We start from the raw sequence: 13,502 nt of genomic DNA on the forward strand, positions 1-13,502 counted from the left end.
GAATATCAGCTGAGAAACGATCATGCGTCCTCTTTAATTTCAGGGACCTAATGGCCCCAAGGGTGTTAAAGGAGAACAAGGAGATCTGGTAAGTTCCTTGCACGCCTCAAGTCTCCTTTACCAGCATCGTCACGGTTGTCCTTGCTTCCTTGCAGGCTGACAACAAAGGGGAGAGTGGCATTATGGGATTCCCTGGATCACGAGTAGGTTTCTACATATTCCGGTCAAACTTAAACCTTCAAGCATTTTATTTATGATTTGGATGTTTCTTCTACAGGGTCTACCTGGGGCACCTGGGAGGTCTGGACCAAGGGTAGGGTTGTCACGATTCCGTGTGATGCATTTTTATATGGTGGTATTAATGCTGCTGTCCTTCAGGGAGACAATGGCGAACAAGGACCAATAGGCAGACCTGGTCCAAAGGTGAGGAACAGACTAAAATAAAACTAAAATCAAGTAAATCTACTCCACAGTCAAGTTGTGCATTCTACATCAGGGGTGTCCAAAGTGTGGCCCCAGGGCCTTTTGTAGCACTCAACACATTTTCCAATGGCCCTTGTCACAATTTTTTGCATTTTAATAATATAATGCTTGCTTTTGTGCTAATTTTGCAGCTATAATCCTCAGCGTCTAATATTTTGTTACATCATGAATGATACCTTAATGCAGTGGTTCTCAACCTTTTTTCAGTGATGTACCCCCTGTGAACATTTTTCTTAATTCAAGTACCCCCTAATCAGAGCATAGCAGTTTTGGTTGAAAAAAAGAGATAAAGAAGTAAAATACAGCACTATGTCATCAGTTTCTGATTCATTAAATTGTGTAACAGTGCAAAATATTGCTCATTTGTCGTGGTCTTTCAAGAAATATTTGGAAATAATATATAAAAATTACAAAAAACTTGTTGAAAAATAAACAAGTGATTCAATTATAATTAAAGTTTTCTACACACAGAAGTAATCATCAAGTTAAAGTGTCCTCTTTGGGGATTGCAATAGAGATCATCTCGATCAGTGGTTCTAAACCTGGGTTCGATCGAACCCTAGGGGTTTGGTGAGTTGGCCTCAGGGGTTCGGCGGAGCTTCTGCCGCCGAGGTCAAGACACATCCATTTCATCGTGAAAATAAAAACTTCTCCCTATCGGAATATTATGATACCCCCAAACAATGTTCACTTTAATTTCCATCTGATTTGCAGGTGTGTAATTTGTTGCGTGTTCATGCACTGTGTTGGTTTTGTTCTTTGAACAAGGTGATGCTCATGCATGGTTCATAATGTGCACCAGTAAAAAAACATCAAACTTTGTCCTGAATTTGGAAACAAAAAACATTTTATTTTTCACTACAGAAGGGTTCGCTGAATGCGCATATGAAACCGGTGGGGTTCGGTACCTCCAACAAGGTTAAGAACCACTGATCTAGATTCATGAACTTAATTCTAAACATTTCTTAACAAAAAAAAAGAAATCTTTAATATCGATATTTATGGAACATGTCCACAAAAAATCTAGCTGTCAACACTGAATATTGCATTGTTGCATTTCTTTTCACAGTTTATGAACTTACATTCATATTTTGTTGAAGTATTATTCAATAAATATATTTATAAAGGATTTTTGAATTGTTGCTATTTTTAGAATATTTTTTTAAAATCTCACGTACCCCTTGACATACCTTTTACCCCCATTTGAGAACCACTGCCTTAATGCAAGCTGAGGTTAAAATGCTAGCTTTTTTTTTTTTAGCTCATTTTGTACAGATACACTTCAGTCTTATTTTGGGACTTTAATGCAAGTTAGCAAGCTAACATTTAAAAAAAAATCAGGTCCACACCTCAGATTAATATATTTTGGTATTTAACACGTTAGTTAGCAACTCAGCATGTTAACATTAGCATGCTAGCTTGTTTAGCTAATTTAGCAGGTAATGGTAAATGGGTTATACTTGTATAGCGCTTTTCTACCTTCAAGGTACTCATAGCGCTTTGACACTATTTCCACATTCACCCATTCACACACTGTTGGCGGGAGCTGCCATGCAAGGTGCTAACCACGACCCATCAGGAGCTTTTTTGATTGACTGATTGAAACTTTTATTAGTAGATTGCACGGTACAGTACATATTCCGTACAATTGACCATTAAATGGTAACACCCGAATAAGTTGTTCAACCAGTTTAAGTCGGGGTCCACGTTAATCAATTCACGAGCAAGGGTGAAGTGTCTTGCGCAAGGACACAACGTACTTGACGAGGTTGGTAGAAGGTGGGGATTGAACCAGGAACCCTCAAGTTGCTGGCACGGCCACACTCCCAACTGCACCACGCATAAACCTCAGTGGCATATATTTTGTGTATTTCACTGAAGCTAACTGTTAGAATGCTATTGTTAGCACGTTTGCATAGCAATGTTAGCATGCTAGCTTGTTTAGCTCATTTTGCTCAAATTTTTTATTACTTGGCGCTATCTTTCCAGCGTTAACTGTGGGCATTTAAGTTCAGCTTTGGCTTTTCATCATTCACACGACATTTCAACCTAAATTGCAATCTCTAGTTCTTCGAAAAACAGCTATATTTTGCACTGGTTTTGAAGGAGATAACTCCCAACATAGCTCAGTCTGTGGCCCTCAGTGGAATATGTTTGAGCACCCCTGCTATGCAGTATTTTTGCAATAACTAACAATCCATTTCACTAAATCAACATTATTTTGAGCAAACGTCACTACTTCGATGAATTCTGTATTTTAGGGTGTGATCGGTGAGGCGGGTGACCTGGTTACAGAGGGATCTTGGTCCTGGTTTTCAGCAGGTATGTCAACTGATGAGCTTAGAAATTGGGCAAATCGAGCAAGTCTGATACAGGTGGAGAAAATGCTTGAAAGACGCTAATAAAGATGTTGTTTTTTACCTGATAAGCTGGTGCCCCCGGTCCCCTCGGTGAGCAGGGTGTACAAGGTGAAAGGGGCCCAATAGGAGACCAGGGCATTCCCGGACCACCAGGGCGTCCCGCTTCTCACACACAGCAACAAGGTCTGTAATAGGAAACACTTCTGAGCACAATTTATACACTTGCAGTCACAAGAGTTTATTTAAATGGTGGGCTCTGCTCCAATAGATGCCCCAATCAATAGAGTGCAAATAAGTGCCAACCCTTAAACAAATGCTTCATTTCCCACGCAGGAAGCAATGCGTTCATTGCTTGTAATATAACTGACACCACCATGTGCCAAAGGAGACCTGGCATCTGTAAAACTGAAGTATACAGTTACTGACTTGTGCAAAGCTGGACAGCCAGTTAACATCTAAATGTCTTCCAATAACTACACGTCTAAGCTTTTTTCGTATTTTAGTGAAGTCATTAACAAAAGGTAAAAATGGTAGGCTTACAGGCAACTATGAGCTAGCAGCTACACAACAGATAAGCATTCTGTCAGAGTTAGTTGTTGACGAACCCGAAGATGCAGAGAAGGAGGCAGGCATTGAGTAAAGAAAAAAGGTTTTAATTTAAACACTAAAACAAAACCAAACAAAGGGTACAAACAAATAGCGCGCACGAGGCGGATAACAAACTAGGCTATGAACAAACAAAACTGGAAGCAGGGAACAAAAGACAGTAAGCTACACAAAGCTACCAAATATAGCTTACCGCTAGGCTGCAACGACACGACACGACACGACAGGAGCGACAATACATGACAATAATCCAGCACAGACTGGAGGAGATAACAGGTCTAAATAGGAGCGGGCTGATTGACACCAGGTGTGGCCAGGTGCCAATCAACCGTAGCTAAGGGGACACAGCACTCAGGGAGAAAGACAGGAAACCAAAAAAATAAGAGCGCTGACAGGAAACACTACATACACAGAGGAAACAAAGACAAATGCAGAGGAAAAGACTAAAACATATTCAAACTGTCAGGGACAAGCCTGACACATACAATAGCACACAAGCTAGACATTAGAAATAAGTGTCCTTATTGGAATAGTATTTTAGTCTAAAACATGAGTTTTTAATATAAACAAGAATCAAATAATCAGAGTTGTACATTATTTATGGCGTGTTGGAAATTATCTGGTAACAAACATGTCAACATCATTCAACATGTTGCTTTACTTATTGAATTATTGTGACCACTTGGTTATGCAAAAAGATTTAATAAAATGCACCACTCCACTCTAACTTTAAAAAAAAAATGCTTAAATCTATTCAAGACTAATAATAAATATGTTAATGTTTTTCCATACCTAACAATGTTCGAGACATTTCACCTGATTGAACCTTTTCTAACATTCCAAACTACAAAATAATTAAAGTATTTGTTGATCCGTGCTGATATCGTAGCCGATCAATATTAGTAATGGTCAGGACTCAAAGGCTTTAGTAATGTATCGGAAGATAAAAAGTTGTATCAGGACACTCCCAAAGAGGATCAAAAGTTTAAATAATTGTTTAATTTTTGCCTTGTTCGTCAGTGTTTGATTTCGCCGGACCATTTGGAAAGAAGGGTGAGCCGGGGGAAAAGGGCCAACATGGTGAACCCGGACGTTCCGCTGTCAATGCAGGATCGAAGGGTCTCCCTGGTCGACCAGGTTCCAGGGGGCCTCCAGGTCCCAAAGGATCATGTGAGTATAGGAGCCACTGTCAATGTGTGGCGATACTTCATAAGAAATTTGATTGCCTGATGGTGTTCCTTGATGTCTCAAGGGCAAGAGTTCTTCAAGGGGTCTTCTGGAGCTAGAGGAAGGCCCGGAAATGCGGGCTTCAAGGGAGTGAAAGGTGCTGCTGTTATAGTTTTGGCTAATTAGTACTGGTGATGTTTATTTAATCAACTACTGTTTTGTCGCTGAAGTGTTTGGTTGATTTGCAAATGTGTGCGCGTTTAGGTGATCACGGACTATGCGAATGCATCGTCAACAACTCCCCAACCGGACCCCCTGGCCTCGTGGGTGACACTGGAGATGTTGGAATGACCGGCGAGTTTGGTCCAGAGGGTGATGTTGGAGACCCGGGTCCCCAAGGATTGGACGGATTCTCAGTAAGAAAAATCTAACATGATCACCTGAAGTTTGAAACGTTTAATTTCTTTGTTCACCGTTGATGTTTTCCTGCAGGGAACTCGAGGAGTCCCTGGTGAGCCAGGTCCAAAAGGCAGAAAAGGAGACACAGCGGTGGCAACTCAGAAAGGTGGGATATCTGTGCACAATCATATGGGCGTATTGCACTATGCTCATGCACATTGATGTGCACTTGTTGTAGAATCTTCCTCTGAATGTTCTGAACTCCCGTTTCAATCCCAGTAATGTATTAAGGAGATAAATTCTGCCGGGAGCTTGAAATTCCATAGCTGACATCAAGTTGTACAAACCCTGTTTCCATATGAGTTGGGAAATTGTGTTGGATGTAAATATAAACGGAATACAATGATTTACAAATCATTTTCAACCCATATTCAGTTGAATATGCTACAAAGACAACATATTTGATGTTCAAACTGATAAACATTTTTTTTAGAATTTGATGCCAGCAATACCTGACAAAGAAGTTGGGAAAGGTGGAAATAAATACTAATAAAGTTTAGGAATGCTCATCAAACACTTATTTGGAAATCCTACAGGTATGCAGGCTAATTGGGAACAGGTGGGTGCCATGATTGGGTATAAAAACAGCTTCCCAAAAAATGGGCAAGGTACACCCCTTTGTCCACAACTGCGTGAGCAAATAGTCAAACAGTTTAAGAACAATGTTTCTCAAAGTACAATTGAAAGAAATTTAGGGATTTCAACATCTACGGTCCATGATATCATCAAAATGTTCAGAGAATCTGGAGAAATTACTTCACGTAAGCGGCATGGCCGGAAACCAACATTGAATGATCGTGACCTTCGATCCCTCAGACCATGTATCAAAAACCGGCATCAATCTCTAAAGGATATCACCACGTGGGCTCAGGCACACTTCAGAAAACCACTGTCACTAAATACAGTTGGTCGCTACATCTGTTAGTGCAAGTCAAAGCTCTACTATGCAAAGCGAAAGCCATTCATCAACAACATCCAGAAACGCCGTCAGTACATCTAAGATGGACTGATGCAAAGTGGAAAAGTGTTCTGTGGTCTGACGAGTCCACATTTCAAATTGTTTTTGGAAATTATTCGACATCGTGTCATCCGGAACAAAGGGGAAGCAAACCATCCAGACTGTTATCGACGCAGAGCTTCAAAAGCCAGCATCTGTGATGGTATGGGGGTGCATTAGTGCCCAAGGCATGGGTAACTTACACATCTGTGAAGGCACCATTAATGCCGAAAGGTACATACAGGTTTTGGAACAACATATGTGGCCATCTAAGCGCCGTCTTTTTCAGGGACGCCCCTCCTTATTTCAGCAAGACAATGTCAAGCCACATTCAGCATGTGTTACAACAGCGTGGCTTTGTAAAAAAAGAGTGCGGGTACTTTCCTGGCCCGCCGGCAGTCCAGACCTGCCTCCCATCGAAAATGTGTGGCGCATTATGAAGCGTAAAATACGACAGCGGAGACCCCGAAATGTTGAACGACTGAAGCTCTACATAAAATAAGAATGGGAAAGAATTCCACTTTCGAAGCTTCAACAATTAGTTTCCCCAGTTTCCAAACGTTTATTGAGTGTTGTTAAAAGAAAAGGTGATTTAACACAGTGGTGAACATGCCCTTTCCCAACTACTTTGGCACGTGTTGCAGCCATGAAATTCTAAGTTAGTTATTATTTGCAAAAAAAAATAAAGTTTATGAGTTTGAACATCCAATATCTTGTCTTTGTAGTGCATTCAATTGAATATGGGTTGAAAAGGATTTGCAAATCATTGTATTCCGTTTATATTTACATCCAACACAATTTCCCAACTCATATGGAAATAGGCTTTGTACTTTCTTTAAAACAACAAATTAGCTGGGACTCAAATATCAGCGCCTCCGCCGGTCACAACAAAGTAATGGTTGCCTCCATTACATTAAAACACAATCCATTCCACTTCAGCGTTAATGTTCCTTTGTAATGCCCACAGGATATCCGGGAGACGCTGGGATTTTAGGCCGAGATGGTGAACCAGGATCTCCAGGGGCTCCAGGCCTTGTTGGTCGGCCCGGTTTCCCTGGTAATCGAGGCCTTCCAGTGAGTCCAGGACTGGTCCTCAGTCATGTATTATTAATAAAATTGGCTTTAATTGTCATTGCTTTCATTTCAACAGGGAAACGATTCCAAAGGAGAGCGCGGAGACAAAGGTTTTGCCGGTCAACCTGGTCGACCTGGTGCGCCTGGACTGAGAGGAGAGCCAGGTCCAGACCTGGAGGGTCTCAAAGGGCAGCCTGGTTTACCCGGCGATGCTGGCCAAAACGGTTTCCCTGGAGTTCCTGGAACACCTGGCAGACCAGGTAAAATAGGCATCTGAGAAGAATACTACAATGTGGGTCCTTCAAGGCTTTCCTTTAACTGTTTCAGTTTAACTACTTAATGCTCATATGTACACTTTTCATTTGAACTGAAAAGCGTATGATTGGCTTGTCAAGTAAAAATGTGGACGCATGAAGTATATCTTGCCATTGTACCATTACTTGTCCTTCTTTGCTTCCAGTTGTTGCAGGGCCTGCAGCAATCAAACCAGCTCGGCCAAAGCTTGTTTGCAATAATGCTTGTGCTTTTTGAATAATATCTTGTACCGAATGCTCTCTCCTTCTCTCTTGTTTACAACTGAAAGGCGGCTGTAGTCCAACAGGAGATGGAGGACAGTGGGATGTGACAGGTAGCGGGTATAATGATATTTACAACTCTCTAAGCAACAGCTTTGTTGTGCTTTGCCCCCATGTGCATGACTGCTATTTTTTTTTTACATGTACAGCAAATGAAAGTAGCTATTGTAATAATACAAGAATCTCATAGTATAGAATTCACGCTGGGCACCAGACAAAGTCACCTCAATTTTGGTATAATTAAGTCTACATATAACCATGAAATGAGCATTAATTTGTTGTTCTTAGGTCCTTGCGACACTTTCCAAGGACCACCTGGACTGCCTGGTTTTACTGGTCCGAGAGGGTTACCTGGTCTCCAAGGTAAGAAGCAGCGAAGTGTCTTGCTTTAAAGCATGTTGGACTTACCATGTCCTTACTTAATAAATCACCAGGTCTTCCAGGTGAAAAGGGTATTCCAGGTGCATTTGGCCCAAAGGGAGAGAAAGGAGAAGTAGGAGACTATGGCCCAGGTGGCCGTCCGGGACCGCCAGGCAAGACTGCGTCATAGAAACGAATCTCTTTACAAAGCTCAATAAACTTTTGATCTTGATTTATTGAACTGGATCATCTCCAATGACAGGTTTTACTGGCCCCCGTGGTGATTTGGGCTTACCCGGGAGAAAGGGGTCAGTTGGAGCTCCAGGCGTTCCTGGGCTGGCCGGACGCAACGGAGCACCTGGCGACAAAGGATTTCATGGTGAAATCTTGGGTGCAGCACCAGGACCGCCTGGTGACCCAGGATTGTATGGGCTGCAAGGAAATAAAGGTCATGCCGGAGATCAAGGCGAGCCGGGCTATCCAGGTGAACACCATTTTGAATCATTTTAGGTCGAACACAAAACTCGGATGCTCTAACTAATTAAACCACCTCAGAGGTGTTCGACTTTGGAGGTTCCACCGTATTTAAGGAGTCTTATTTAAATTGTTCTGTTGCCACAGGAATGGGGGGAATGCCTGGTATGATTGGTTCCAAAGGCATCATTGGCCCTGCAGGCCCACGGGGGGTACAAGGAAGTTCTGGGCCACCAGGTACTTATGGATACCCTGGAGATTTTGGCAAAGCTGGTTCACCAGGGCTGCCGGGTGCCATTGGACAACCAGGTGACTCCCTATCCAATATTGTATAGTTCTTAGAGAATACCTTGTTATTATTTAAATCCCTTCTTGGACTCTAGGCTTAACTGGAGAAAGGGGAACAGAGGGAAACCCAGGTCCTCCAGGTCCATTTGGAGTGTCAGGGTTCCCAGGGGAGCCAGGTAATGATGGTGTTCCTGGAGAGAATGGCTCACCGGGTAACATAGGACAGCCGGGACTTGATGGACGACCAGGAGCTCTAGGAATGAAAGGTAGGTTCCACAATTCCGCAATATATTCCAACCCAAAAGTCGACGGTTCAAGCAATTTGGTCATGACAATGGTTCCCTGTTTTCCAGGATATAAAGGGTCTCCTGGCATGTCGGGCTTTTCAGGGGTCAAGGGTAATACAGGTATAAAAGGATTCAGTGGGGTCAAAGGTGACACTGGACTACCTGGCCAAATAGGCCCTAAAGGAATGCCCGGTCAAAGTGGAGAAAAAGGTGCAAGACTCGTCTTTTCATATTTGTAGGTATTAGAAATACTTTCTCCCTAACTCTCAACATTGGATTGCAGGTGATCGTGGTTTAAGGGGTCCACCCGGGGAGAAGCCAGAAATCCCTGCAAAGTTGATTGTCGATATGAAAGGCATTAAGGGGGATCGTGGAAAACAAGGAAATCAAGGCTTCACTGGCCCAAGAGGTTATTCGGCTGACTGCCATGACTTAAAACCCTCCCGTGTCTTTTCGCTTTCTCACATGTGACAACTGCTTTCCACAGGCTTGAAGGGTTTACCTGGTGTTCCAGGCCTTGAGGGAGGCCATGGATTCCCTGGGGATCCCGGTCATGAAAAAGGTTCTCATGGGGATCCTGGTGCACAGGGGTTATCGGGGTTAAAGGGAATGCCGGGTCCTACCGGAACACAAGGAATTTCTGGCTTTGTGGGGATGACTGGTAATAAGGTGAGTCTTTGGAATCACTTGCCCTGTCATTTATGGAGTTAATTTACCTTTTTTGTTCTTGTCTCTAGGGCATCAAAGGAAGCCCTGGTGCTTACGGTGCATCAGGAGATAAGGGCAGGAAGGGAATCAAAGGTACAAACCAGACAGAATCAAAATTGTAATACTGGTTGGCAAATAGTTTGGCATTCTTAAATACTCTGATTTAAAGGTACCAGGGGTCCTCGCATCGACATCCCAGGAGCAACTGGACTGAGAGGAGAAGTTGGTTCCGTAGGCGGCCCAGGTAAGATAAAGTAATGTTTCACTTTAGTGCCTATTAGCGATGCAGAGGCTTGCTAATGCTTGAAATGTTTTGATTTCAACCCAAAAAGGTGAGAAAGGATTAACTGGAGTGCCTGGAGAGAGGGGTGTTCCTGGTTTTCATGGTATCGAAGGAAAAAGGGGACTTCCAGGTGATGCCGGCGATGTAGGATATCCAGGTAGGGTGTTCACATGACAGGATATATTAGTCTTATACAGAACTTATATTGCAATTGCTACTCTACAAATTTCAGGCTCGGATGGGCAGAAAGGTACTCCAGGTAATCAAGGGCAGAAGGGTTTTCCTGGACCACCTGGAAAAGAAGGGTCCTCAGGTTTACCTGGCTTTCCAGGAACCAAAGGTAAAAAGATTAATTCAATATATTTCTTTCTGTGGATAATGGTCTTGTGGTTTGTTAAAGTTGTAATTTATGTGCAATTGTATGCAGGCTTCCCTGGTCTGGTTGGTCTTTATGGATTAGATGGATTGAAAGGACAAAAGGGTGTCCTCGGAATCCCAGGTACTTCATTTTTGTAATTTCAGTTAATGTTCAGTTTCTGGCTAGGTAATGAGCGATTCTGTTGTTGCCAGGTTTGGATATCATTGGACCAGCTGGCCACCCCGGGACCAAGGGAGAAAAAGGGGAGGGCGGAAAACCCAACACTCAGGCAGGTTTGCCAGGTGTCACAGGTTTGAAAGGATTTCAAGGAGACTTTGGTAAGACACTCTCTGAACTCCAAGTTGATGAATGTTTAAAGTGATAAGGAATTGGGATGATGCTAAGACTGTTCCTATGTTGGATCTGTTCAGGTGACCAAGGTCATCCGGGACCATCAGGCTTCCGTGGGCCTGTAGGACCAGATGGGAAAACAGACAGACCAGGAACTGCTGGGGATAAGGGCTTTCAGGGGACTAAAGGTTATCAAGGTTAGACAACTATTACTACTATTGCTGTTCAAGTATTCTGATGAAAATCCTCGCACAAAGATCTAATTCCAAATGAAGAGTTTAACCGGGTTTTGTGCTCTGACTCGCAAATGTTGTTTCCTAGGTCTCCCTGGGCCCAGAGGTTTTCCTGGTATTGATGCTGCCCCTGGAAAAAAGGGTGTAGTGGGAATACTCGGGTTTCCCGGAGTCCCCGGCAGAAAAGGGTTCAATGGGGACCAAGGTACACCCGGATATAGAGGACAGACTGGGATATCTGGGAAGAAAGGTATGCATACTGTAAACTGTACATTTACAATGGGAATATGCCCAGTGGGCTACATTCTGGTTATCTACTACTATGTACAGTATTTCTGTAGGAATATTTTTCTTCCAGGTGACAAAGGAGAACAAGGCTCAATGGGGATTCCTGGTACGATTGGGGTCAAAGGCGAGAGGGGCCCAACTGGACCTGAGGGAGACGCTGGACCTCCAGGTTTGACTTTATTGATTGGGTTCCCAAGTAGGTCAAGAACAGTTTTTACATGATCTACTCGGCCTGTTGGCAGGTTTCCGTGGGTTACCAGGAAACCAGGGATTAGCTCCACTGCCTATTACACTCCCAGGAGAGAGGGGGCCTCCAGGACCACAGGGCATCCAGGGGCCGAAAGGCATCCAAGGGGAACCAGGACCACGAGGACCCCCTGGGGATGCTGGTCTGTTTTTGTTCAAATTCATTTAAATGAATAAATAAATAAAAATAAACAACTTGCTAATTTAGTGGACAGATAGATGGATAACAAAATAAATAAAACTCACTAAATATGTAAATACACATGATAGAAAAAAAGGAAATAAATAAAGATAACTCAATAAATTAGTAAAAAAGTAAATACATCAAAAAAATAACTTAGTAATTAAATCAATAAGCAAAAAGATAAATAAATAAATACCTAAATATATTAAAACAAGTAAAAACTAAATAGATACATAAAGATAACTCAATAAATTAGTAAAAAGGTAAATAAATCAAAAAAAGAACTTAGTAATTAAATCAATAAGCAAAAAGATAAATAAATAAATACCTAAATATATTAAAACAAGTAAAAACTAAATAGATACCTAACTAAATAAGGAATAATTTACTAAATAAGTAAATACACAAAAAAAGAAAGAAAGAAAGAAAGAAAAAAACTCACTAATTATGTAAAACTTGCTAAACAAGTAAATAAATAAATAAACTAATAACGAAATACATTAATACAAAAAACTGAATAAAAATAAAGAAAATAATTAAAAAAAAAAACTCAACAGATACCTTAAAACGTACTGATTAAATAAATACACAAAAGAAAGAAATAAGTCAATATCTAAGTAAATTAATAAAATATTAAACTAAATTGATACATAACTAAGTGAACAAATACATAAAAAAACACTCACTCAAATAGTAGATAAATACAGTACATAAGTACCGAAATAAATTGTTAAAAGACTAAATAAATACATAAGTCAATCCCCAAACTGCAGCTGTGACATACTGTATCTTCTTTCTCCCTTTAGGTTTTTTTGGGCCCCAGGGGCAGAAGGGCATGCCCGGAATCGGTGGCAGACCGGGAACGCCCGGATTCCGTGGCGAGCAAGGTCAGGTGGGCCATGCTGGTCTGCAAGGCATGGAAGGTACGTGTGTCTGACTGACTCTTGCTTACAGGAGGATGTGTGCTAACAACCTTAGATTAAAGGATTAGAAACATTGGATGCAGGTTTGGGCAGGGAAAATACTTATTTACAAGGAGTATCATTGTTGTTTAGTGAATTAGACTCATTTCATTGTCATGTTTATACAAAATTATCGCTTACTGTTTGTCATAGTAATAGTTGATGTTTGCTTGTTTGCAGGTCACTTTGGCAAAGCAGGCATCCCAGGATTGCCCGGCATGCCTGGTCGTAGTGTCAGCGTGGGCTACTTACTGGTCAAACACAGTCAGTCCGAGCAGACCCCCATGTGCCCAGTGGGGATGTCTAAATTATGGGGGGGATACAGTCTCCTGTACCTGGAGGGACAGGAAAAGGCTCATAATCAGGATCTAGGTCAGCATTGGGAATTATTAGGATGTAAAAGGTATTTTTTGAAATCATCATAAATGACCTGGTGTTGTTCTCTTCAGGCTTGGCCGGCTCGTGCCTCCCACGTTTCAGCACCATGCCTTTCCTCTACTGCAACCCGGGAGACCTCTGTTACTACGCCAGCAGGAACGACAAGTCCTACTGGCTGTCCACCACCGCCCCGCTTCCCATGATGCCCGTGGAGGAGGGCGACATCAAACCGTACATCAGCCGCTGCTCAGTGTGCGAGGCGCCGTCGGTCGCCATCGCCATCCACAGCCAGGACATCAACATCCCGCAGTGCCCCGCGGGATGGCGCAGCCTCTGGATTGGCTACTCCTTCCTGATGGTGAGGAGTGTGGACATTTCATT

The 13,502-nt window shown here is 42.4% G+C and overlaps 1 protein-coding gene and 1 long non-coding RNA gene across 4 annotated transcripts in view; one reads left to right on the top strand and one right to left on the bottom strand.

Annotated features, from left to right (window-relative positions):
* LOC133537989 (uncharacterized) overlaps positions 1–12,868 on the bottom strand; it is a 31,359-nt gene extending 18,491 nt beyond the window's left edge. The window contains exons 1-2 of the long non-coding RNA XR_009802909.1: positions 12,566–12,868; positions 2,905–3,028 (exon numbers count right to left, since the gene is read on the bottom strand). This is a non-coding gene — a long non-coding RNA (uncharacterized LOC133537989). The remainder of the gene's footprint in view (positions 1–2,904; positions 3,029–12,565) is intronic.
* Positions 1–13,502, top strand: part of col4a2 (collagen, type IV, alpha 2) — a 138,766-nt gene that overhangs the window by 121,892 nt on the left and 3,372 nt on the right. For 2 of the 3 annotated variants that reach the window (XM_061879197.1, XM_061879195.1), the window contains 34 exons: positions 44–88; positions 156–203; positions 278–313; positions 379–423; positions 2,745–2,805; positions 2,913–3,026; positions 4,470–4,619; positions 4,702–4,773; positions 4,881–5,032; positions 5,109–5,181; positions 7,040–7,146; positions 7,223–7,406; positions 7,730–7,774; positions 8,010–8,084; positions 8,156–8,254; positions 8,344–8,565; positions 8,703–8,864; positions 8,939–9,109; positions 9,197–9,340; positions 9,414–9,539; positions 9,618–9,799; positions 9,868–9,931; positions 10,008–10,082; positions 10,171–10,278; positions 10,354–10,461; positions 10,549–10,620; positions 10,692–10,817; positions 10,911–11,027; positions 11,152–11,313; positions 11,422–11,520; positions 11,594–11,740; positions 12,588–12,704; positions 12,924–13,115; positions 13,193–13,479. In XM_061879197.1, coding sequence (XP_061735181.1) covers positions 44–88; positions 156–203; positions 278–313; positions 379–423; positions 2,745–2,805; positions 2,913–3,026; positions 4,470–4,619; positions 4,702–4,773; positions 4,881–5,032; positions 5,109–5,181; positions 7,040–7,146; positions 7,223–7,406; positions 7,730–7,774; positions 8,010–8,084; positions 8,156–8,254; positions 8,344–8,565; positions 8,703–8,864; positions 8,939–9,109; positions 9,197–9,340; positions 9,414–9,539; positions 9,618–9,799; positions 9,868–9,931; positions 10,008–10,082; positions 10,171–10,278; positions 10,354–10,461; positions 10,549–10,620; positions 10,692–10,817; positions 10,911–11,027; positions 11,152–11,313; positions 11,422–11,520; positions 11,594–11,740; positions 12,588–12,704; positions 12,924–13,115; positions 13,193–13,479 — 3,987 coding nt within the window. The remainder of the gene's footprint in view (positions 1–43; positions 89–155; positions 204–277; positions 314–378; positions 424–2,744; positions 2,806–2,912; positions 3,027–4,469; positions 4,620–4,701; positions 4,774–4,880; positions 5,033–5,108; positions 5,182–7,039; positions 7,147–7,222; positions 7,407–7,729; positions 7,775–8,009; positions 8,085–8,155; positions 8,255–8,343; positions 8,566–8,702; positions 8,865–8,938; positions 9,110–9,196; positions 9,341–9,413; positions 9,540–9,617; positions 9,800–9,867; positions 9,932–10,007; positions 10,083–10,170; positions 10,279–10,353; positions 10,462–10,548; positions 10,621–10,691; positions 10,818–10,910; positions 11,028–11,151; positions 11,314–11,421; positions 11,521–11,593; positions 11,741–12,587; positions 12,705–12,923; positions 13,116–13,192; positions 13,480–13,502) is intronic. The other variant, XM_061879198.1, reaches the window with a different exon arrangement.

The sequence above is a fragment of the Nerophis ophidion genome, linkage group LG19 (assembly GCF_033978795.1).
Source record: "Nerophis ophidion isolate RoL-2023_Sa linkage group LG19, RoL_Noph_v1.0, whole genome shotgun sequence".
Lineage (NCBI taxonomy): Eukaryota > Metazoa > Chordata > Actinopteri > Syngnathiformes > Syngnathidae > Nerophis > Nerophis ophidion.